Genomic DNA, 25,286 nt, shown 5'->3' with positions numbered 1-25,286 from the left:
TAAAAATAGCAGCTCTGTATTCATTAACTGTGGTGTCTCTTCCGACTGCCGTATCTTGTAGCTATTGCAGTGACAAAACTCTTCACTTTTTGCTTCCTCGAGATGCATGAGGCAAGGGAAACTTCACTTTCATGACAAGATCAGAAGACAAGATTAGAGAACCTTATTGCTCAGCCGAGATTATGCCAGCATTTTTTATGTTTATGAATTTTTATGTTCACTTTTTGCTCCTGTCCACATTTCAGTAATTACTTTGAAGAGGCAGTCCCAGCTCCACATCTATTCCTCTATCTTCCTAACAAACAGCTGCACACAGTCAGGCTGGACAGCTGCCCAGCACAACTGCACCTTTTATATTGCGAGCTGAAGCAAAATTCATTTACTTGCTTTTGCACAAGGACACTTCAGGGCTGGTTTAGCTGTTTTTTGTTTTGTTTTTTTAAATTCAGCATATCTACCCATTTATTAAAGAACTGAAATGGTAGCTCTCGACTCCCAATCCTCCAGCTTAGGCAGACACCCTACATCACGTTGGGGTGTAATAGCTTTAAGAGGCATATCACATATTAGTGTCAGTCTTTTGTTCCCTCTGCAATGATCTCTCATCACAGCCTCTGCTTCTCCGGGCTGCCAGCTGCAGTTCACGAAGCAAATTCTTTGCCTAACTGAGTTGTGTGCAATTCACATGTGAAGTGACATTAAACTGTACTTGAGTTGATGCAGTCTTCAACCTGCTTTTAAGCAAAATGTTATCCGCACCTCTTGTTTGATATGAAAATCTTGAAATTTTAGTTAAATTAGACAACAAGGTGGGTAGATGATAAATGCAGATTGGCTAAACTTTTACTAGAAAGCATGTTTTTTTTTAAGTATTACACAAAAGGCAGATTTTGCACATTCTTAAGTCAAAGCGTGGGCTGGGCTGAGACGAGGGAAGCGTGAAGTGCGTTAGTGCAAATTTGCAATTCTGGGATTCCTCTGATCAGCGTTCTGTGGAGAAGCCCAGGGTACATCTGCCCATTCAGGAGGCTCAGCTATACCAGCGAACACACTGGGGCTGTTAAAACCAGTAAACAAGCAGTCCAAGAGATTCGCATATTGTGGGAGTAACTTGTGTAGAAAGGATATCTTAACGAGGCACTTTTTTGGGTTCTCCTGACACTGCTTTAAATCTAACAGGCTGTCAAATTATAAAACTCAAATAACAACCAAAACAGAATGGGGGAGTATGTGAATGGAATAGATATTATTTTAATGAAGGTTTCTCTCTGAAGTCGATCCATCCGTTGAAATAAATAAATAAATAAAATAAGAGACTTAAATTATGTCTGCTTTTCTTTTCTCCAGGCTACAGTGTCCAAGTATGGATCACAGTTTCGTGGTAATTCCCAGCACGATGCCCTGGAATTTCTCTTATGGCTTCTGGATCGCGTCCACGAAGACGTCATTCTGGCCTCCCACAATAACAACAACAAGACCAAAGCTCCTGGAAAGGTAGGACTGAAGCAGTTAGCATGTATGCAGTTAATTTCCAAAATTTACATAGAAACTCTTATACATATGTACTCTTGGAAATGATCTTCGTAAAGTCATAAAAGAGTATACTGAACCATGTAAAATATGTCACATCTGGATCTCAGCTCTACAGACACATCAGTAATAATTTAATATAAATGATCTACTTGCTTAACTAATGCAGAAGTAATACGTGACTAAATATGTGATTTAATGAATAATCTGTTTCTCCTTCTTTGGCTTGATATATTATACAGGCATTGTTATTTCATGAGCTTAAATAATATTTAAGGAGTCATAATTTTGTCAATGTTAATCAAACTCAACGCACAGTTATATAATTAGGGTTATGAATCAGTGTGTTTGTAGTGTAAGTTGCCTAAACGCTCCACTGTACATTTGGTCTTTGTTTATGCATCTATAGTATTCATGGCCTGTAGCCGTGTAGCTAATGAGAGAGCATCCATCATTCAGATCTCATGTGCTTCTCTTCCCCCCAGTGGCTCATATCTCGTGTTGTTTATTATCAAGCCAGCGAGTCTAACCTCACTGATAACGTCCCGACTGGCTTCGATAATTCCACAGATAACATCGCCATAGTCACATCTTCACAGGTCAGCTTCGAAATTTGTCTTGCAAAGCAGCTTTTCATGTCACCAGATGTAATGTGGAAATCTGCACTTTGCAATATTGCCCTGTGTCTAATGCATTGCCAGTGGACAAAGGGAATACAAGTATGGCAATTTAGTGTTTGATTTGTTCTCAACATGTCTTCTCCTGAAGCCATGCCTGCAGGCACGATGCATCCAGATACCCCTTGAAGAGAACTTTGAACTGCTCTGCCGTGAGACATTAAAGCAGAATTTTCATGCATTATTAAAAATATGTTTTTACTTCTGAAATAGATATACCTCTTTATTTGAAGTGTTATTGGGCTGATAACCAATTTATGAGAAGTGCTGTTGGTGAGTCATTGCAAATAAATCCACTCATCTCACTGCCCCATGTTTCCCAAGGCAATAATTTAATGTGTTGTTTCAACATGTGATTGTGAGATAGGGATAAAGAAGCCTGACACTCCCAAGGTTGTATGTTAATTAGCTTTAGATATGAAATATGCCTTTTTCCATGAATTTCGTATAATTGAGTTATAATACATAAATGAATGGTAGTTATATAGTTTCTTTCTACTCAATTTGAGCACTCAAAGCACTTTGTATTGCAAGTCTCATTCACCCAGTCACACACAGACACATTCAAAAGCGCTTTTATCTGTGCTTAAGTGCTTTTTATCTTTGATCACTCACACGTCAAAGATACTTGGACTGTAGATTAAAAACTTTACATCTACTAATTTCAATTCGTAGATGACCCACACTGCCACCTGAGTCAGAGCCGCCCCATGTAGGGGAGTAAGTCACTATTTGTAAAACAGCGAAACAGCCCAAAATATGCGTTCATAATCAAAGTTTTCCTGGAAAAAATATGGTTTAAGTTAGTTAAAAATGCAAATGTTAGAGATTATAGTCCAAATGTATTCTCTGTAAAAAAGATTGTGTAGAATATGACTTTTGATCCTTGTTTATTTTTGTTTTGGTATGAACACGTCATCTGGACAAATTTCACCATCAGTACTAGATTTGCTAACGAGCAGCTGTCTCTACATCTAGTCAACTTTCACTGATTTTTGTTTGTTTTATCATCAGGTTAAATTTTGAGTGTTGTTTTTGAATGGTTTTCTTGTTTGAGTTTAACCTCCTAGGATCTGGTGTCCACATATGGGGACATCACATCTTGGGTTGTCTAGACCACAATATAAAATTTTGCTCTTTCAAATGGCTTTCAAATGAGCCGTATTGCTCAAAGGGGCACAACTGTTGTTTCTCATTTTGTTTTTGTACTCAGGAAAAATGCTGTTGTGTTCAGACACCAAATAAAGAGTTTTGCACATCATTACTCAGTTGTACTTTATAGTGTTGTATCGAACACTATAAAGCCCAAATAGCAAAGAGAAATTAAAAATGCATGCCATGAAAAAATTTGGGCCTCAGGAGGTTAAACAGCCTTTTAACAACAAACAGCTGTCCAAGCAGTGGCCAAGAACATGTTTCAGTTCCATGAAATGCATCAATATCGAAAGCTGAAAATGGCTCTTGTGTACAGTGTAAAAGATGTTTACATAAAAGTGCAGTCGACATCAGAATCCAGTTTAAAACCAAGTAGCAACCTTGGAATTCAAATGCCCTCTTTAGACTGGCTTCAAATTTTACAGCAGTAATAATCATGGTTACGGTTTGGGTATCTTTATGTCTAATCTCTTTGCAACTAGATTTGTCTTTTATATGTTTTCTAGACAAATAATCAAAGAATATTTAAAGGTAACAACTTACAGTGCTTTGATGAAGTAATCACCGAAGTTATATCATTGATTTTTAACAGGGTAGCTAGCATCTGTAGCCTATTATATTTCAAAGTGACCTTCCAAGTACTTATTGGGATGTCTTTTGTTCTCAGTTAGAAAGGAGGAAAGTCCTTGTTTTCAGAAGGTGCACTGTCAGCATGTCATTAAAAGGCCAAAGCCACACTGTAAAGTATAGCATTTCTCCTGTCTTCTCTGTAGTGTAGCTGTGAGAATTTGGAGCACTTTTCACTTTGCCCTTTTTGTGTGACCAGCCCGATGAATCACTTAAATTATTTTTTCTTCTGTTTCTTTTTACATCACACAAAGACCCATCTGATGTCTCTTAACTGGAGTTTACCTCCTGCTGTAATCTCAGCTCGGAGTTATAGTGAAAGATGGGGTGAGGCTTTAGGCCAAAGGAGGGAGGGTCAGGACTGTATCTTTGAGTAAACTTGGGTGTGCAAGGGACATGAGAGGATCTTAGGACTGGAGAGCTGCTGATAAGGTATGTTACGCGCCTGCAGCACCCCCCGGGAAAATTTTGTCACACCTTGCTCAGCACAGCTGGTGTGGCTTGTAGGATATAAAGGTTTAAAAAAGCATGTTGACTTTTTCCTTGATCCTGATATATGATGGTGTCAGCATCAGGATTCATTTGATCAAAGGAGCTGGATGTTTACTGGGGTGTTCCTGCTCAACACTTTTACATCCAGTTAGAGAAAAATTGCAACAGCATGTGAAGCTCATTTGTTTTTTCTTCATCCTTAAATTAGTTTAATATTGTAACCAAAATGTTTTACCTTGTTGCATACTTGATTTTATATCAAACAATGCAGATGTGATTGAACTGCAGACGTTAAGCTTTAATTCGAGGGGATTAACACCAGGTTAGGAATTAGTGCCATTTTTAAACAGTCTCCCATTTCCAGAGCCTCAAAACTAATTGGAAAACTGACTAACAACCCATTTCATGGCCAGGTGGTGGTGATGCCTATACCCTATATGCCTATAGTTAAGAAAAACAACTTCACAACATTGAACTAAGTCAGGAAAACTTTAAAAGATGTGGGCCTATCATTAATAGGAGCTGCAGTCTATAGGAGATAGAGGGTTGCACTCGAGAACAGAAAGGTCAGATTACACACAAAAAAACCTGCATTGTTTTGTAAAACAAAAAAACAAACAAAAACTATTTGAACAGATGAAACCAACTTATTAACTTATACCAGAATGGGAAGAGAAAAGTGCGGACGAATGGAGAAACAACACATGGTGGGTAAAACACCACATCAACTGTGAAACATGGGGGAGGCAGTGTTATGGCACGAGCATGTGTGGCTGCCAGTGGAACCTGGTCTTAGTCTTTATTGATGATGTGACGGCTGATAGAAGTAGCTGAATGAATTGTGTGGGGCTGTACTCTCTGCTCAGAAGAGCCAAATGCTGCAAAGCTGATCACACAGCTCTTCACGGTACAAAGTGATGATGACCCAAAACAAACTTCAGAAGCGACTCAAGAGATTCTCAATGCAATGGCCATGTCAGTCAACTCAGCTCTACCTAGTAGAGCAGCTTTTCAGTTACTAAAGACAAAACCGAAGTCATAGAGACCCACAAATAAACAGCAAATCATAGCAGCTGCATTTCAGGGGAGGAGACATAGCAGCTAATGATGTCCATGGTGTCATGAGCTGGCTGTGCGCAGCAGGCAGGATGGGACAGCTTAGGATAGGACACAGCTTTGTTGCTGGTGTGCAGGTGATACAAAATTAAACTAAACTGCAAATCTGGAACCTAAACATACGGAGAAACACACGATGAAATACACAGCCATGAATGAGGGAGAACACGATAGTGGACTGAGGGAAACAGAGGCTTAAATACAGAGGGAATGATGAGGGAACAGAAAACACATGACAGACACAGCAGAGACGAATTAGACACAACAAGGCCAGGGGAGCAAACCTAAACACACTAAACAAGGGTTGCAAGACTTTCACAATAAAACAGGAAACAACGGAACGCAAGACTATCAAACGAGCTTGACACAGGCAGACAGGAGACGAGACGAGACGAGACATGACAGGCTGGGGATCCATGGATAAGGATGATGGGCGGGAGGGAACGTGGAATGACACACAAGGAAGGGAACATGGGCGTAGAAGAGGGAAACAAGGCACAAGGACTGGGTCAAAAGGACCCAGGACCATGACACATGGGTTCTAGAAATCAGGAAGTTATTGACTGCAAAGGATTTTTTTTAAATCCAAGTATTAAAAGCAATATGCATTTAAAATTATGTTGTTTTTTTCCCAGTTAACTATAGATATCTCCGTTGTTTTCAAAAGCAAAATTAAAAAAAAATAAAATCTCTGCTAAGAGACTTCAGACTCTGGAACAAGCTCCTCTGACATGTTTTTATCAGTAATTATTTGAGCGCTGTATAGTGCTGTAGTAGTAAATGCATCATATGAATTTATATGCTTGGAGGTGTAGGAGAAAAATAGAGAGGCAGTAATCAGCACTATAGCCTCTGCGCTGAGGTGAAAACCTCATAAGAGTTGTTTGTTCAGGCCTTCTGCTATCAGGCTTTTTTGCAGAAATCAAGGTTGTCATGGATTTCAGTTTTACTGGTAAAAAAAAAAACATGTGGTCAGATGCTTAGTATCACATAAAGAAAGGGATATTCTAGTTACTCTATTTCCCATGAATCAGTCTACTCTTTGCCTTATCTTGTCTTTTGTCCTTCATACCTGTTACATATTGTATCTCTGTAGGAGGTACAATATGTAGCAAAGCTGTGGTATGCAGTTTGATATCACTGCCCCTCCCACAGAGGAGCTTTGTGAGGGGCAGAAAGGGCCTCGCTGACTCTGAGAAGTGCAGCTGCAAGAAAGAGTGTAAATCACATTCCTTTAAAACTTTAAAGAGTCACTCAGGATCATGATTCTGTCTATGATTTTTGTGGGGGAGGTTTGCCTCACCTCACTGTTTAATGTTCTCCCCAGTCAGCTTTCTGTGGCTCTGGTGGCTGGCTGAGAGTCATCCAGGGTCACAGTCAGTTTACCAGTCCATGCACGTTCCTTCTCACAGCCAAGGAGTCTGCAAGCGCCGTTCTCTTCTGCTGCAAATCAAGGAGCCCGTTGGCTTTTTTTCTAATTGTTTTTAAGCATCTGTTCTTAGTTACCATTTAGCGAAGGAGGGCCAGAACCAAAAGAAAAGAGAGGACGAGGGAAGCCCCGCTATCCCTCTCTGCTGATGACCTGCTTGTGCTGGTTTTGCTTTGTAGTTGGAGCGTTTCTGTATTTGTAATCATAGGTGACATCCTCCCCACGCACACAATCAGAGTTGAACTATGCACATACTAACATTCACTGTTGACTTTCCATGGCTTTGACTCAGGCACACACTTTCACTCTTAGTTTGTTGATCATTTATCTCTTAGGAAACACAGTGCAAGTGTGAACTTCCCTCCCTCCCTACCTCTCTCTCCCTCTCTCTCTCTCTGTCTCTGTCTCTCTCTTGCTCTCTCTCCATGAATGTGTCTCTTTGTAAGTAGAAGGAAGAAAGAAACGCTTGTTGTGCAGCCTGTGAGGTGAGGCTGAGTTCTTTGCAACAGTGTGGCAAAGAACGGTGACAGCCAGTGGATACGAAGTGAGAAATTGCTTCAATTCTACAAGACAAAAAAAATGTCTGCATAAACAGTTAAACGAGGCCTGACCGAACTGAACCAAGACTGAATTGTCATTATCAGGAAAATAAATACAAAGTGAATGTGCAAAGCTATCTACCCATTTATTTTCCTCAGCTTATCCAGTTCAGGGTCATGGGCCAAGGTGTCTTGTGCCTAACCCAGCTGTCATAGGTGAGAGGCAGGGCAATTTATACCTGCAGCCAGTTTAGTCACCCACCAATTAAAATGCATGTATTTGGACTGTGAGCGGAAACCAGAGTACCTGAAGAGAACCCACACAGAAAAGACCCAATGTTCTATATAAACCCAGTACCCTCCTACGAGGTAATGGTATGCTATCCATCACATCACTGTTCCACCAATGTACACCAATTAGGCATTTCATTATGACCACCAGCCTAATGTTGTGTTGCTCCCTCTTTTGCTGCCAAAATAGTCCTGTCAAGTCATGGACTCCACTCAACCCGTGACCCTGTGCTGTGGTATCTGGCACTAAGAAGTTAGCAACAGATCCTTTAAGTCCTGTAAGTTGTGAGGTGGAGCCTCCATGGATTGGACTTGTTTATCCAGCACATCCCACAGATGCTCGATTGGATTGAGATCTGGGGAATTTGGAGGCCGAGTCAACACCTCAAACTTGTTGTTGTGTTCCTTGTTTTGTGCATTATCTTGCTGAAAGTGGCAACAGCCATCAGGGAGCACCGTTTCCATGATGGGGTGTATATGATCCGTAACAATGCTTAGGTACGTCGTGCGTATCAAAGTAACATCCTCGTGGAAGACAGGACCCAAGGTTTGCATGTAGAACATCGCCCAAACCATCACACTGCCTTCACCAGCTTGCCTTATTCCCATAATGCATCCTGGTGCCAGGTGTTCTTCAGGTAAATGACACACAGCCTTGTGACATTAAAAGAAAACTGTTATTCATCAAACCAGCCCACCTTCATTGTTGGTGCTTTCAGTCATGGATAGTCCTGCACCTATGCACCCCATGCACATCAAACTGTGATACACTTTGTATTCTGACACCTTTCTATCAGAAGCAGAATGAACTTTTTCAGAAATTTGAGCTACAGTAGCTCATCTGTTTGATCATAATGCAGGTGCCAGCCTTCGCTCGCCACGTGCATTAGTGAGCCTTGACCGCCCATTGTCCTGTTGCTGGTTCATCACTGACCACTCCACAGTTTAGCGCTTGTCAGACTCATTTAACTTCCTTAAGCTTGCCCAATTTTCTTTCTTCTAACACGCCAACATTGAGGACACAATGTTCACTTGCTACCTCATATATCCCACCTAGTAACAGGTGCCATGATGAAGAGAAAATTATTCACGTCACCTGTCAGTGGTCAGAATGTGATGCCTGATCAGTGTATAAACATTCCTTTTTCTGAAAAAGTGAGTTATGTACAACAACATGCATAACAGTTCAGGTTCTGAAGTAGCTGGCTGCAGTGCAAAACTATCAAATGCCTATAATTTGACGTATTATGTAACAACTGAAATCCAATATTGAACAAGAACTGAGTAAACATTTGCTTTTAAAAATGACAGCAACTGGTTCCCTCAGTTTTTAAAAGAAGAGGTGATGCAATGCAGTGGTAAACCTTCTCCTGTACCAACTTTGTCGAATCGTGAGGCTGGCATCAAATTCAGATTTTACATGTTGCCGACACCATTTTCTAATATTCTCTAACTAATATAGAGAGTGTGGCACCAAATCTCTGGAAATAATCTTAAATGATTATTGAGCATGTTACAAATTTATTAAAACAATATATTTAATACACCTGAGTCTTAATCAGTAATGGCAGTGTTATAGAGCACAAACAGTAAATAGACGCACAAAGTCATAGCGTCACCTAAAATTGCAGTGCTCCACCTCCCTTGTGTTACAGTAATTTTCAGCCAGTGGTCGGACATATTCAGCAGCTTCCAATTTGCGTGACTCATTTGTGTCTATAGACCCACAAAATCTGAGAAGTGACTGTTTCTTTCCTTTCTTCATAGATCAGGAAGCTTATGTCTGAATCAACATGAACTGGAGCAGATCTGCTCTTCAATTCCAAACCAGCAGCTGCGCTTTTCTTTATTTTTATTTACTCACTAGAGCCGCTTCTGCTGTCGCTAACTCCAGTTTTGAATCAAACCCTCCTGTGTTTTTTTTCCTTGCTATACTGGTCAACTATAATAATTGCTCCTAGGAAAAGGCATTACCCTGATCTAAAAGGGGTGTGTGGCCAATGGCAGCCAGGTGAATCTAAAGCTGCAAACACAAAAACAGGAGATTCTGAAGAGAGCTTAAAAAAAACAGAATCATCTAGTCATGACAGAATAAATGATCTGTACAGTGTTTTAAGCAGAATCTAGAACAGCATTTTTTGGGCCATAATCAGTCAACAAGTCTGATACTCGGCTGATTTTTCAGTGCATTCCCAGTAGTTCAGCTATTCGTCCTCAGTGCTCGTGAACTGAAATTAGACACATCCAGCCAGGAGCCGAGAAGTGGTCCCAAGTTTCAAACTTGGGTTGTTTTCAATTACTATAGCAGTGCACAGTTAAACCTACAGCTAAGTAGTTGCCTGTGTGCGGTCGGTGCCGCTCTCCACTCTGGTAGGGTTGGGATGTGAATGGGTTTGTTGGGCATCCCATGTGTTTTGTGCTGTGGGTGCGTGTGTGTATGCGTTTCCTCTGTGCTCAGCCTTTGATACTGACTGTCCTGCCAAGCAGAAATGGTTTCCTGTGGTTCAGAGCTACCCAGCTGGAAGAGCAGCTTGGAGGTTAGGGTGCAAATATGACCACTAAGTGTCTGAGCTCCTCACTCATCTTTGACCCACATCAGTGTTGATTGGCTTATGGTGCACTCCATGTCCACGATCCAAGTCAGAACTCCCCCTTAAATCAGACTTCCAACTTGGAACCCCACCAACCCCATACCCAACTAATGCGCATGTAAAGGTTTAAATGTTGCAGTCTGTACTAAAGCTGTTGTGCATTTATGGCTCGCTAAAGAAGCCATACACTTAGAACTCACTCTAGAATGTAGTGTGAAGCGCTTTGGGGTCCTTAGGGACTAGAAAAGCGCTATACAAATGCAGGCCATTTTACCAACTGACCAGGCTCTATGCATAAGCATGCTGCGGGACTGCAGCGTAATGCCAGTGATACATGAGTGGCTCTAAACTGCTAAGGAGCAAAATAAATACATTTTTCCTTGCTGCTCCAACTCTACCACTACAAGACACTCAACTCCAGTATATGGCCAGTCTAATGTAGTATGAAATCTAAGAAATCTTTGCTCACAACACTTTCCACTCAATGATATATTGATCTAAAAAAGACACACAAAAAATGTTTAATAATCCACATTTCTACGTGGGCTGGACCAATGAAACAACATGATGTAAAATTGCAGAAAAAGTTATGATAGTTTTTTACTTTAATTTTTGTTAAGTCATAGAAAATGTCCTTGTTTTTAAAAAATGGACTGTCATTTAATTGTTTATCTGTTATTTAATTACTTTGGTTTAGCATGAATTACAATGGGGCTATTTATCAGTAGGAAACCTGGCGTGGAGTCCTCACTGGGCTGATTCTGGCCCCCAGGCCTTATCTTTGAACCCTTGTGTTGCACTGTAGCTGTCAGTATGATTCAAAAACAATGATGTATATCCGAAACCACAATGTTTAGCTAAGTTCTGAGCATGTCATAGGAAGGAATAGCACAATAAGGGACTGATATCTGAAGCAGCACAGGAGCTGATCTAGCTGTAGTCGGTCTGTCAGTCTTAGAGGCTGGATTCTTGCAAAAAGAGACACTTTTGTAGGCATGAGCTTGCTCACTGCAGCAGACACACAGCTAAACTCTAACTGTCTGACATCTCCAGACCAAACAATGTATCACTGGTGGTTTGAATAACAGTTTAAGGGCATTGCTATAAAAGCTGCTCTCATGCTATGCAGCCCAACCCAGAAAGACATTTTCTCATTAGGTTGTGGAGAGCTTTGAAATGAAAGGAAACATGGTTAGGGTTTGCTTTTGTGTCATTGCGAGTTCTCGGAGAGGTTAGATGGGTTTAATTACATTCAAACTAAAATATTTAAAGCTTTAAAAGTCATTGTTTGAACTCTAACAGATTGGTCTACAAACACGAGCCACGAGTGAAGCGCCTCATCTTACCTGAAGAGAAATCTAGTTAAATGAACACACTGATTCTTTATTTAATATAAAGAGATTGACTTGCACACAAATTATTCACAACCCTGCTGGGTCTGATTGGCGTACAGCACCAGCCCCAACAATTTAAATGATTCAGATTTGCTGAGTGGAGGTTTTCCAGCGAGTGTGTCAATTCAATTGCCTGAAAGAGGCTGAGTGAAATGATTTAAACAGTTGTTGATAGAAATAATTTAAGGAGGGAGGTGTGCCTGTCACGCCAGGTCCACTTTTAATGTGTTATCTTGATTTAAATTGAAGCTGCCTGTAAAGATGAATGGAAAGCAGTAATTATCAATCCAGCCTCACCAAGATATGCCACGCTGGAGAAAGAACGTCGATCCAGAACTAAAAATGTGATTGAGTTAAGCTCCATTACTTGTTTTATAACACAGTATATGCTGTTTTTGAAGGCCATGAAACGGGTACCAGAGTCTCCTGTGTAGCTCTGTTGATGCGCATGTCATTTTATCCTCATCTGTGTCACCACAATCAGCAGCAGCAGCAGCCGCAGAAGCAGAAGCAGGAGGGTAATAATAAACCTCATCAGCTCAGGAGGCCAACCTTCCTTCATTAGAATTAATTTATCTCTCAGCTTCTCCGACTTAAAGTTGGAAGAATTCATCTTAAGAACCCTTTTCACCCAGAGGTTTTGTTTGTATGTTTTAAGATTTAACATCTGTCTGTTTTATGCCCATTTCCTATTTTAGAGAGGAACAAAGCTGTGAGGCAGAGTGAGTGACAATTGGCTCCATTGGGTTCATGCTATAGACTGTAAACAAAAGATGGATCCAGAGACTGTGACATCATCTGTTGGTTAGTGGGGCCCATCCTTAAGAGAAACTGACTTAAACTGCATGCTCATATGATAGAGACTCATCAGTCGCACCATATCCTTGACCCATTTGGCCTTTTGGACTCTAAATGGGACAGTAATTTACAGCTGTGAGAAGAGGTGAAGCAAACAAAAAGAACAAATGAAACATCATGTTGTTTTCATGATTCGGCTGTGTGGCAGGCAAGAAGTGGACCCAAACGCAAGCTCACAGAGGCAGGAATGAACTCAAAACACAGCTTTATTGTTGGAGGGAAACGGCGAAACAAACTGATAAGAAACTACACTGGGAAGCAATACACTAGCACACAGAGAAACACACGGCCATCAATGAGGGAGAATGCAACACTGAACAGAGGGAGACGCGAACATAAATACACAGAGGTTTAACGAGGGAGGGGGGAGCACACGGGGAACACAGCTGACACAGACAATCGTAACGAGACAGGGCAGGAGCAACACAACATGACGCATACTGACGGGAGACTGTCAAAGTAAAACAGGAAGTACACAGAGGCGCAGACAGGAGGAGAGAGGGAGCACGGGGAGAGCACAGACATAACGGGCTGGGGAAAACAGGGAATAAAACAAGAGGGGAAACGAGGGCTCACAGATACACAGAGGGGCACACAGGGGGTAAACGTCACAAGGGGGAGTCACATAAGGAACAAAATACAAAAATACATGAAACTAAGAATGCTGGGCCAACATGGCCCAGGATCATGACAGTTGTAGTCAATAAGACTTGAAACTGGTGATTGACACCATAAACTCTTTAGAAAAGACTTGACGTACCTATCTTCTCCACTTAAACAAAAGTAACTGTGACATGTTTGTTGCTCATATTCGGATGAATAACGCTATGTTATATTTTCTGGGATTTTTTAATATCTTGTAAAATTATTGACATTATCAAGTAAACCCTGTTCACCAAATGTGGATAAGCCTTTTTCTGTAACTCGCTCCACATGAACAAAATTGAGATCTGTTATATCATCCAGCTTTAACTGCAGGTTTATTCTTAAACAGTAGCGGGGGCCTTATCAGTGGACCGACTTTATCTGTATTTTCAGTCGTTACATTTGCTTTAAGCGTCCTACTAAAGGGTGTAACCACTTTTGACTCCTGAGATTTTCTCTTTGTCATGTTTTAAACCTAACCAAATATATCACAACCACACCAAGTTCTTCAGGCTAAGTGGTGGCAACATGATTGTGTTTTCTCAGAGTACAGGGAGGGAACTTCTGGAAACATTACACTTTTCATGTTTCCGCATCACTTCATTGTAAATGTTCATTAACACCACGTGAAAGTATATACAGTGTACGGGGCAAGGATTTGCAACGGTCCAAAACACACTCCGCTCATTCGCTCCTCTTGTATTTGTTTTCAGCACACTCACTCTCACTCTACTCCACGCCACACCAGGGAAACAGATTGGGGGTACCAGACGAGTCCGAGGCCCTAAGCACAAGAGAACTGCGGTTAGCATAAACAGAGTAATCACACAAGAAACAGGGTTTATCGGGGCTGTACTGACAAGAGTAACTTAACAATCCAGCGAAGAAGCCTTCTGAGTCCTGAGCTTAAATAGCCCAGGAGTCCAGGTCATCAGGTAAATTCACGGCAGGTGCGTGGGCCAAGGGCGGGAGCCCAGCTGAGCTGGTGAGAGAGGCAGACAGGTGAGAGAGAGGAGAGCGAGGGGGAGAGAGACACAAACTAAAATCAACATGTAGCCTGAAACCTAGGTCCACCAAGGAGACACAGAGACCATGACATTTTTTGAAATACCTTCAAAGAGACATGAATCACTTTTTTCCCAGTGACATGAACGTACATTACATTACATCCGCTGGTGTACAGTAATTTTTACCTTCATTTTACTGAACATACTATTCATCAGTTTTCTTTCTCTCTGCAAGAAAATAAACTAACTAAATAATTTCAAAGTGTGTGTTGGATCAGCGTTAGCTCCTGTGCACAGGATCGGTCTTGATCAAGTTCACTCTTAATGCAGACAGTCACTGAAAGACACATTATGCCTGTGAGTGTCTTAAGGCACTGGTACAAAGATCTTTCAGTTCATTACCTGGTTAAAAACAAGAAGTATAATTCCAGCAGGGCCTTTAAAGTCAGACAGAGAAATGCAGCAGCAGATACTAAAGTGTGGGATATTCCTTTTACAGGTGACCAACTGCTGAGAAGAAAAAGTGCTCAGCTCACAAATACAAAGCTAAAAACAAGTAAATAAAAAAATGGAGAGAAACCAGGATTCATCGTTTATCACTTTTTATTTAATCAAGCTCTACTTTTTGCAGCCCTTAGTCAGTGTCCTTCGTTTTTGTGACTCACGCCGAGGTCAAATTATTGGGGCAAGGGCTGTTTTGTCAAAACTGATGTCCTATTCAGTGTTACGCATAACAGTCAGCTCATGACCTGCTTTAAAAATATGACTCATTCGTATGACACTGAATGGTTAAAAACACAAAGCAAAACAAACAGAAAGATAGAAACACTACCTAGTCTTTCACAGCGTGGTTAGTGGATATGCTGCACCTGTCACTCAGACACCGTGTTTACACCACACCAAGACCTTTTAGGCCACATGATTATAGCCTGCTTTCTGACCAGCTTTGCATCTTGGCTTGTTCTCGTGTCACCGTGTCTGTCTGATGCATCATTTTTTCCTTCTGTCGCTTTCATTTCTTTTGCTGAAAGCCCATTCTCTACCATCTGGTGATGATGATAATCATGATGATGATGATGAAATCCATTTATAGGTCTGTGTTCTGCTGTCATGATGTACTTAGACTAGCAGAGCAAGTACACAAAGCTCCCTCACAGTGGCTTTTACATAATTTTACATAATGTCTTTCAAAATCAGAAAGAATATCACGTATTTGCTAGTTTTATTCACACGTAGTTCATTGTTTTGGTTTTTCTGGAGAATTTCAGGAGCGCGACCACGCCTGCAAACATGCTCCTTCCGGTTCTCATCTACATAGGTTACCCCAGTTCTACAAGCTGTTCATTATCATTTACGTGCTCCATCCTCTCTCCCCTTTTTCTTTTACTTCTTCACTTCTCAAGATTCAAGAGCTTTATTGTCAATACAACAGTATACAGAGCTTACAGCATACAGCTTACAACAAGGCTGTTTCACCCCAAGCCCCTCATGGTGTATATAAAAGATATATCTCCAAGAGATATAAAACTAGAAATTACAAATAAATAACATGCTAAATTTCGGTAAAATTAAGGGATAAAAAGGTACTAATTACTAACTATACAGTACTATATTATACAGTACTATACTACTACTGCCAGATGGGAAGAGGGAGAACAATGCATGTGAGGGGTGGAAAGTGCCTTTCACTATGCTGTTTGCACGTCGGATGATGTGCCTATTTAGTACATGAGGATCTGCCTGGGAGATGCTGCCAGTCCCCTTCGAGGCCTTCTCCAAACTGCAGCTCAATTCATGTCCAAGCCAATCACCTTTACCTACTAAAATGCTGTTAAACCTAAAATGCGGACATGGGCCCAGCAAGTGAATTGCCTTTAAAGTAAATTCAAAACTTAACTTTGAACTTTGAAGTATCCATTGAGCAGCAGTTCTCTGGTTGAAAATACCTTTTTGATGAGGTCAGAGAATGGTCAGAGTGCTTTGAGCCGATTAAAAGGCAACAGTAGCTCAAATAATCCCGCATTACAGCTGTGGTATGCGTAACAATTGGACGAATCTCTGAACACACAACAAGCCAAATCCTGAACCATCAGACATGCTGCCTACAGCAGCGGAAGACCATGACGGGTGTTATTCCAGTCAGCTAGCAACAAGAAGCTGTTCACACAGGCTTGATTTCTGTTGCAACATTCAGATGGTAGGGTCAGAATTTGGATTAAAGATAATGATAATAATGATAATGTCACAAAGTAATCATCTCAAACCTGCTTCCTGAACATGACGATGAGTTCAAACTCAAATGGCCTCCACAGTCACCTGATCTCACTCCAATAGGGCACCTTTGGGAAATTCTCAGCCAACAAGTCAACAAGTCAGGTCAATATGAACCAAAATCTCTGAGGAATGTTTCCATCACCTTGTTGAATCTATGACATGAAGAATTAGGGCACCTCTGAAGGCGTCAGGGGGCTCAACCAAGTGCTAGCAAGGTGTATGTAATGAAGCATCTGGAGAGTGTGTCACATGTCCATATCTCACACAGGTTCATGCTCCCACTCTGCACTGTTTGTGTGGCGAGTGGGAGCAGTGGATCTGTTATTGGTGATAGCTCAGGAAAATGATAGGATGATCTGAATGTGAAGAAAATTGCAAAACCCATTGACAGCACAACACAAGAAGAAATATTAGAATCCATGTCATCTGTCTATTCTGCCTTGGTCCAGAACTTTGAATCAGCACACACTGCTCTGTTGAGTAATTCATGTGGCATTGTGAAAGGAAACAGCGCTTTCTCTGCTGAAAAGTAATCAGTCCAGTGAATGCTGTGGGAATGCTATTGATTAGCACTGCTGCACCATGGCTGTAAAGCAGGGGGACGTTGATGTTCAGTGACTGGTTAGTGTAATGTGAAACCCCTCCCCCTCAGTGCAAAGAGTTGACAACTTGGCCTCATGTCGGGCGAACGCCTATTGTTGTGGCTCCAGCTCAAGTAGTAGAGAGGTTTGTCCTCCTGATGCACGGTGACGCAAGCCCACCTTAGCTGGGAAAAAAAGAAATGTTCATCTATAAATCTGTATCTCTCAGTCTCACAGACCAGAGCAGCTATCAAATGCTTTATTTTATCTACTGATCAATTTATCCATCCATAAAGTGATGTCATTGCCATGACAACATATAAGATGCAAAACAAAGCCAATTGATTACTTGATTATTTCAGAAGCATAGAAGCAAATCTCTAACAGCACATGATTGAAGAAGTGGTGAAGATGGTAGTAACTGAAACCCAAAAAGGTGTTTCAAGGATGAGCATCTTATTGCAACTGAGCTCCAAGGTTTTCATGAGGCAGTGGTAGACTAAGCTGCTACACAAACAGATGGCAGATGGGAGGACAGGTTGGTGAGGGTCATTGACAAGATAGATGAGAGAGAGCGGGAGAAAGAAAAAGATGCAGACAGGTGCCATTAGGTATCAGGATAACATCCTTAGACCCACTGTTAGACTGGACTAGCCTGCTCCATTATTTTTTGCACTTTGATTTTCGAGTTGCCTTTGAATTCAGCCTTGTGAAGTTGATAATTTTCATTTCCATCAAACAATGTGGCATCCTTTTGTTTCTTACACCTTACCCAGTCCTTATAGATATCCAGCTTAATTTTTCCCCATTGAGATCTGATGTTTTCAAAGTTTTTCTTTAACTTTTTTTTAAGCAGTGTACATGTTTCCGTGGCTGTTGCCTAGCAGCACAGGCTGTCTTGATCATTTCTGATTTGTAGAAACTGTGGAAGATCAAAGTCAGTCAAAACTAGAGCAGACTGAAGCCATTATACTGTTAAGATGTGCAGCGCATAGCCGCCATTCAGTTACAACCATGAGGTCACTTAGAGTCCAAGCCCTCATGTCTGGACGCTGAGCAAATAAATATGAATGTACCCCACGACGAGCGATCGCCTGGGGAGGATGTAATGGGCCAAAAGGGTCAGAGAGAAAAGCTCCCAGAATCAGTTATTGAGACTATTTATAGAGAGATAACCGTGCAACAGCAGGTGGTGTTGAAAGAAACCGTCCATTATTTATCAACAGTCTTTTTGTCAGCTGAGTACACTACTGACTCACTACTTATATCAATAAATGCATGCATATGTGTGTCTTTACAGCTGCCCTATATCGCTGTCTATCCTTTTCTGACCCTCTCTGTTACGATCGCCATGGGGATTTAGGTGCTGTTGTGGCTTGTTCTCAATCACTTCCTCATAGTGCTTTCTCCAGTGTCCGTTCCTGTGCATTTCCAGGGTTTGTTTAAATTATTCACATCAGGGCCATTACTAAGAACACTCACCCCCTCCTATACGATCATCTCCCCCCATCAGGATGAGATGGGTGGTCTGTTAGGATGGGAGGGGTGCCACATTTCCTGGGTTTTCGCCACAGTGGAGTAAAAGCGCCTGAGTTCTTTTACAGTGGATCCACTCACAGATGAATCACTCCCAGCAACGCTTTTTTGGGGGGTGAATTATTGAAAGCCTCTCCGATGGGACAGAGTGCACTGTTAATCTGTGTGATTTCAGGCTTTCGTGCTGAAGTACAGATGTCCAGCAGTCAACAGTCTTTAACAGAGATGTGGTAGTACGCTAGTCATCGGTGTCTACATCCACACTGCTGAAACGTATTGTGAGTAAATGTAGTGCTTTTGCCAAGGGTGCCTAAAACACTATAGGCAAACTTCCAAAAGCAGCTTCTACAAGTGGTGTAACATTACATAAAGTTCTTCTTTTGGTATGACCCTTTGTATCACAGGTATATTATTATTGCACAGAAAACAATAAGAATGCAGAGCCTTGGTATTTCTGCTGAATATGAGCTCTGCACTGTGATGTTGCAAATTCAGACCATGAGCATAGCATAAACTCAGTATGTAGTGTGAGTTAACACATTATACACATTTCTTAAAATTGGCAGAGTGTCTGCTCAGCTTCTGGCATGCTGGATGCAGGGTGGCTGCAGCTGCAGCTTTTAAAGCTTTGCAGTAACATGAAACATGACTTTTATATCATCACTTAGACATAGTGAACGTCACTTGTGCCTGTCGTGTCACTCAGACATGAATCGGCCAGCGCTGTCAGCATGTTGTAAATGTTTGGCTTAAAGGGCATAGCAAAATAAGATGTTTTTTTATTTACCAAACCAAACGATTGGAATCCATTTAATACACCATCACAATCCTAGTCAGTAATGTACTTACACTAAGGCAATGACATATTTTTGTTTCCAGCATGAGTAACTACCCAGAAACCTGACCTCTGCTTTTAAATCAGCTAGCGTTCTCTGATTTTTCTAGAAATTGACTCTTTCCAGGCGGCTGTCTGATGCTGAGCAGCCAACCGCACAACAATTTGCTTATCACGACTCGCTCTCAATCATTGTGGCCTCACTCTCTGTTCTTCTTTCAGCCGACTTAAAAAAATCACACTTCGTGAACTCTGGCCTCCTGCTGACAGTGCTGAGCTGGCGGCCGGCCTCCAGCCCACCACTCAGTTGCGTGCCGTATCTTTGTCATTTATCTAAATCCCAGAAATCAATTACAGCACTCCAAGGTGCCAGGGTGAGGGATTTGAGTTTTAATTTACTCCTTGCTCCTCAGGCACTGGCACATGCCCCTCTCCTGGCATTGAGGCTTATTGAATTAAGCAGAGGTAGACAATTCTCAGGCTTTACATATCTCGGATATTGGCAGCTGCACATTTTTGTGTTTACATTTCCCAGTGTTGCTTTTGTAGATATGACTGGCCTTGGTTTTTATTTCGATTTCATTTTGGGGTCTTTTCTCTGCTTAGCAACTTAGTTTGTTCTTGGCAGTGTTCTTCTTCTGACTGACTCTATAAGTCAGAGGGGCCAGTTCTTTGGAGTTCCCCTTACCAGATTAATTTAATACTGGATTAGTGTGCCAAAATCAAAAGAATTTACTTTAAAGTATCCATAACAAAGTCCATATGCACTCTGAGACTCTCCTTTTCCTTTTGGTCCAGCTAAATTAACAGTCTTCACATTGAAAATGCATCAGAATTCACCAGTTCAAACAGATCTGGATTGAAAACGCGCTACATTGTGTTCCCAACACATTCTCATTCCCATGACATCAAAGAAACAGAAGAAAATTTTCATCCAGAATTTTATTTTCAAAATCTATTCAGGTAGTTTTGGTGGCTAAACTGAGTCAAACTGAAAAAACAAAACAACTATCATTGACCTCAAGTTTGACGCGGGACACAAGCTCCATTCTTCTGGGTGAAAGTCTCATGTGTGGCCCACGTATCCACCATGACCCTGTGTTTTTTTCATCCTACTTCTACTTAGGGACAAGCCATGTTATTGTTTTTGTCCACACAGTTACAAGGCTACAATATCACAGATATATGACTGGTCAGTTGCAACAAGAAGGGTGGGGTGATACCACCCTTCTTGTGTTACCATGTAAAACTATGAAGACCCAGTGTGTAACAGCAGCCTAACAGCCACAGGGATGCAGTCACGTTAGAAGCACTGCCACCAGTGATAGGTCAGCACTAGCCCCACGAGGGAACCTGCTGTTAAAAGGTAGCCCAGATTGAAATGACTTCAATCTGACTTCAATTCTTAGCAATGTTGTTTCAAATAAAAAGAAACTATAGCTACACATATTTTCTCTATTGAAGACCACAGTTAATACTAACAGTAATGTTAATGGTGGAACATTAATGCCTGACATGTCCGGGGTCTGGTGACCCAGTGCGCTGTGATTTAGTGGTTTCTCAGTGTGTTGTATTTCTGGCTCTTTTAGTTATTCCTTAGTATTTATGGTGATTTCTAGTCTTTAGGTTTCTGTCTCCCCTGTGTTCCTTCTGTCACGTTTAATCAAGTTATGCTTTCATGTCTGTGCTTCTCATCGTTTCAGTGTCAAGTCCGTGTCTCATGTTTCCTGTTTTATTTTGACGGTCTCATGTGCTATGTTAGTGTTTTCAGCTTTGCTTCCTCACAGTCTTGTTGTACGTGATTACTCCCAGCTATGCTCTCCTGCTGTCTCATTCCCTCATTATTCCTCTGTGTATTTAAGCACTTTGTCTTCCTCTGATTGTCTGCTTATCATCCATCACTAACGTCCCATGTCTCAGGTATTTGTGTGTTTCCTAGTGTTCCTGGTTTTTGTGTATTTAGTTTCCCCAGTTTAGGTTTTTGTGGTTAGTTTCTCATTTGTCTGTTTTTTATGTTTGGTTCATCTCCTGTTTTTCGGCATCAATAAAAGGCACGGCATTTGTTATAATACAGTTACGTTTCCACATTTTGTTCATCTGTATTTGGGTCCACTGCTTTCCACTCCACACGGTCTGCCTTGACATGACATTAACAAAGCTGTTGCTGTTAGCTGGCTAGCTAGCAGAGGTACCTTCTGTGCTGATGATGTGCCCTCCTCCTGCAGGGTGAAGATTAGACAGCTGTCCTCAGTTCACAACCAAGTTGAGCATTAAATGTGTGAATTGTTCCACACTTTACTTTTGAGTTTTCCAACGAGGTTAGGCCCAGTCTTGGGGTCATTACTCTAAAAAGTAATGTATTACACATTACGCATAACTTGTCATAAAAAAGCAGTGCAGTTTTTTATCATACATACTCCCTGGAGAAAGTAATTTGTTATGCCATTCATTACATTAATTTTACATTACACTCTAAATTGATAGCTATATAAACCTTAGGCTACAGTTCTACATACCTGTCCCAATGAGAATACACAAGTAATCTTTCTTATATATTTTTTAGGTATAAACACAAAACCAACCCAAAAGAGACTTTAAAGCAGTAAATCTAGTGTACGTGTACAAATGAAAGCCATAATGCTGCTAGCCTGACTCCTTATCACTGCTGCAGTCTTCTTCCTGTTAAAAGAGAGTTTTTCCTTCCCACTGTCACCAAGTGCTCGGGTCATCAGATTGTTGGGGTTTTCTCTGTATTATTGTCGAGTCTTTACCTTACAATATAAAGCAGCTGTGTAAATAAAATAAAATTAAACTGGACTGGTAAAACAGTTTCCCCTTGGATGAGCCTCTGCTTGTCACAAATGTCGTAATGAGACACAAGCAAAATGAAAATATTTGTAAAGAGTAGGGAACATTTGTGTGTGTGTTTGCTTCAAATACTGAAAGGTAAGTGTCAGAAAAGTAGTGATATTTTATATCGGGGTTTTTTTCTCTCTTTTCCTTCGTGGCTCTATAAATAGCTGGGTGGATTTTTTCTCTCTCTCTGTTGCCTGTCTGTTTAGTTACAGTTTTATCAGGTTTAAAGATGGCACATTTTTCTGACAAGCAATTTCAAAGATAGCATCTCAATTTCAGACTTGTGCATGCCATCCCTTGAGATGGCCCCCCTGTTCTGCTGGGGTCATTTCCCAACCTGTAAAACAATTTCTTAAACCAGCAGCAGACGCAGCTTCCTCTGTGGGAACTGATATCTGACCACGATCATTTAGATAACTCTTCAGAACCCCATATCAGAAGGCACATAAGCTGCCCCCACTTCCTCACTGTGTTTAAATGTCCACGCCGTCAACAGCTACTGTTAGCACACATCTAACGCCTTGCAGTCTACTGACACGGCAGGGCATGGGTTTCCAGAGAGGTGATAAGACCAACTGTGTTTGAACTCTGTGGCCTCGGTGTTGCTTTTTATCTCTCCATAAAGATAGCAGTGGAATCCATTAGCAAGCATGTGGAAGAAAAAGAGGGAGTAAAATGCTGCGCTTGATGTCAGCTCGAAATGCAAATGCACGACAGGCTGCACTCTCGAGCTCTCACTGCTTGTTGTACATAAAGCGGTAACTGGAAGATCAGCCGTGTTGAACCTCCGCTTTTGGTTAATCCTCCCGTGACAGGAAGATATGAAAGCTCCTCGACTCCATGAAAAGAGAGGAGGTAGAGGTTTGTCATTGTGCTCCTCTTAAAGCACAGTGCAGCAGGGTGGTCAGGTTTCAGGCTGGGGTCTCTGTGAGCTCAAATGCTTTCAGAAGAATAAAGTCAGCATTTGGAAATGCTGGCAAACTGCAAAGGAGTCTTCCGTTACTCTGAGTGCACCTCACAGACAAACAAACGCACACACCCTCCACCTCCCTCTCCCCTTTAGAAATTCAAAACCCCCTTTTTTAACTTTGTTTGTGAGGGGACGTCATGGTCCAGCTGCCAGCCTGGGAACAGCGGCAGCCAGTACGGGACCAGTAGCTAGAAACTTGAGGAATAGTAAACAGAGCGAGAGTGTGGGTCAACAGAGAAGGCTCAGAGAGTGCATTTCCATTTGGCTCTGCCAGCCCGGCGTAAAAAGCACCGAGATGATATGATGACTTAATGCAGTCTCAAGTACCTGACTTTTTACACCAGGCTATTGTGGGACTGATAGCGTTTGAGCAGAGGAATGCTAGCAGCAGGTCTGTATGCCACATTATGCCCTTTTAAAGCAGAACCACTTAAAGAATGTTTTCCAGCTTTTATTTTCCCTGCCTGAAAAGGTGTGAATGAGTCAATACAGCACAGAAATATCACTGTGTGACTACGTGTCATAACGTTCAGCACTTTTAAATTTTAGTTAAAGTGTGTCATTATTAACCCCTTTAAAGCCTAAACCATCAAATAACTGCCAGAAAATTCAGTGTACTGAGTTTTTATTAAACCTGCTGAGAAATTTTAAAAAACGATTTTCATATTTTCTTTTTTTCTAATGTATTTTGTCATTTATTGAGGTTTTTCATGGGGGGGATTACACTGATGATGCAGAAGTCTCTTTCTGTGTATCAAATATGATGCACTAGGCATTAAAGCACAACAAACACTACTACTGTGTTCTTCTCAGCCCGCTACATAACTTTGGTTTACGCACACAGCCAAACAGATCTATACATTTTGGCAGCATTATGAAGTGAAAGGCACATTATTCAAATGTTTATTGCTTATGGTTTGTAATTAGGAAAACATGAATTCATCTGCAAACTGATGCAGAAGATTGTTCACATAGTTGTGTCGTCAGCATTGCTTATGATCCTCCCAGCGTGTTTCATCCCACACATTTAGTGTGACCTTGCAATTCTTTGGCTGCTCACTCCTTTTTTTAAACTTCTCTACTTTTATCTCCATCCAAGGCCAGCTTCCTCCCATTTGTAAGAATTTGATAAAATAAAAATAAAGGCTTCTTGAAGGGGTTATATTTAGGACGGAGCGCTCTTTTAAAGGTTTTTTAAAAAGCAAAGTAAAAACATGCAAATGCCTTTGTTCAGTGACCGAGATGGACATTGATTAACACCTAATCGGCTGTTTAACATTTGTACATGTACAGTATATTTTCTTTCTCTTCCTCTAACGCTGCTCTGTTTCCTCCTTCATTTCCACCTCATCCACTTCCTCCTTACCTCAAGCCTCGTCTCCTAAACTGAAGTCAGGGCTCTAGCACACAAAAACGTGCGTAAACATGTTGATTTATTCCTGGTATTTTTACAGTTACTCAGAAAATTAGACATGCAACCATCCTGTCTTCGGGCATCTGACACAAAGCTAGCTAAAAAAAAAAACAAAAAACAGCTGGTTGTTAGCTAACAGAAAAAAAATCACACTTTCCTTCAAAAAGGTTGATTACACTCTCACATCGTATGAGAGTTTATTTATTAAGCGTCCAAATCCAACAATGTTGGATCCACTTCAAAGAAAGTTTCATTAGCTGTTGCTACTAAGCTTCACTATCTCTTCAGATTACTTTCACAAGGTTTTACAGCTTCTTCCAGAGTAGATAGATATGGACACATAACAGTTCACTACAGATGGATGGCAACCGAGGTTGTTTGTCCTACATCATCCCCCATAGCTAAGATTATACACTTGAATTAGGAAGGGGTAAAAAAAAAAAAAAACAGAATTCGATGGGTGGTTGTC

The 25,286-nt window shown here is 41.2% G+C and overlaps 1 protein-coding gene across 2 annotated transcripts in view; it reads left to right on the top strand.

The window, feature by feature from the left end:
• The window catches only part of usp43b (ubiquitin specific peptidase 43b), an 85,155-nt gene that overhangs the window by 6,832 nt on the left and 53,037 nt on the right, over positions 1 to 25,286 (top strand). The window contains exons 2-3 of one of the 2 annotated variants that reach the window (XM_040045765.1): positions 1,348 to 1,494; positions 2,016 to 2,129. In XM_040045765.1, coding sequence (XP_039901699.1) covers positions 1,348 to 1,494; positions 2,016 to 2,129 — 261 coding nt within the window. The remainder of the gene's footprint in view (positions 1 to 1,347; positions 1,495 to 2,015; positions 2,130 to 25,286) is intronic. The other variant, XM_040045766.1, reaches the window with a different exon arrangement.

The sequence above is a fragment of the Simochromis diagramma genome, unplaced genomic scaffold, assembly GCF_900408965.1.
Source record: "Simochromis diagramma unplaced genomic scaffold, fSimDia1.1 OVJJ01000150.1, whole genome shotgun sequence".
Classification (NCBI taxonomy): domain Eukaryota; kingdom Metazoa; phylum Chordata; class Actinopteri; order Cichliformes; family Cichlidae; genus Simochromis; species Simochromis diagramma.
Note: the sequence above shows the minus strand (reverse complement) of the source record. Positions and strands in the feature narration are given on the sequence as shown.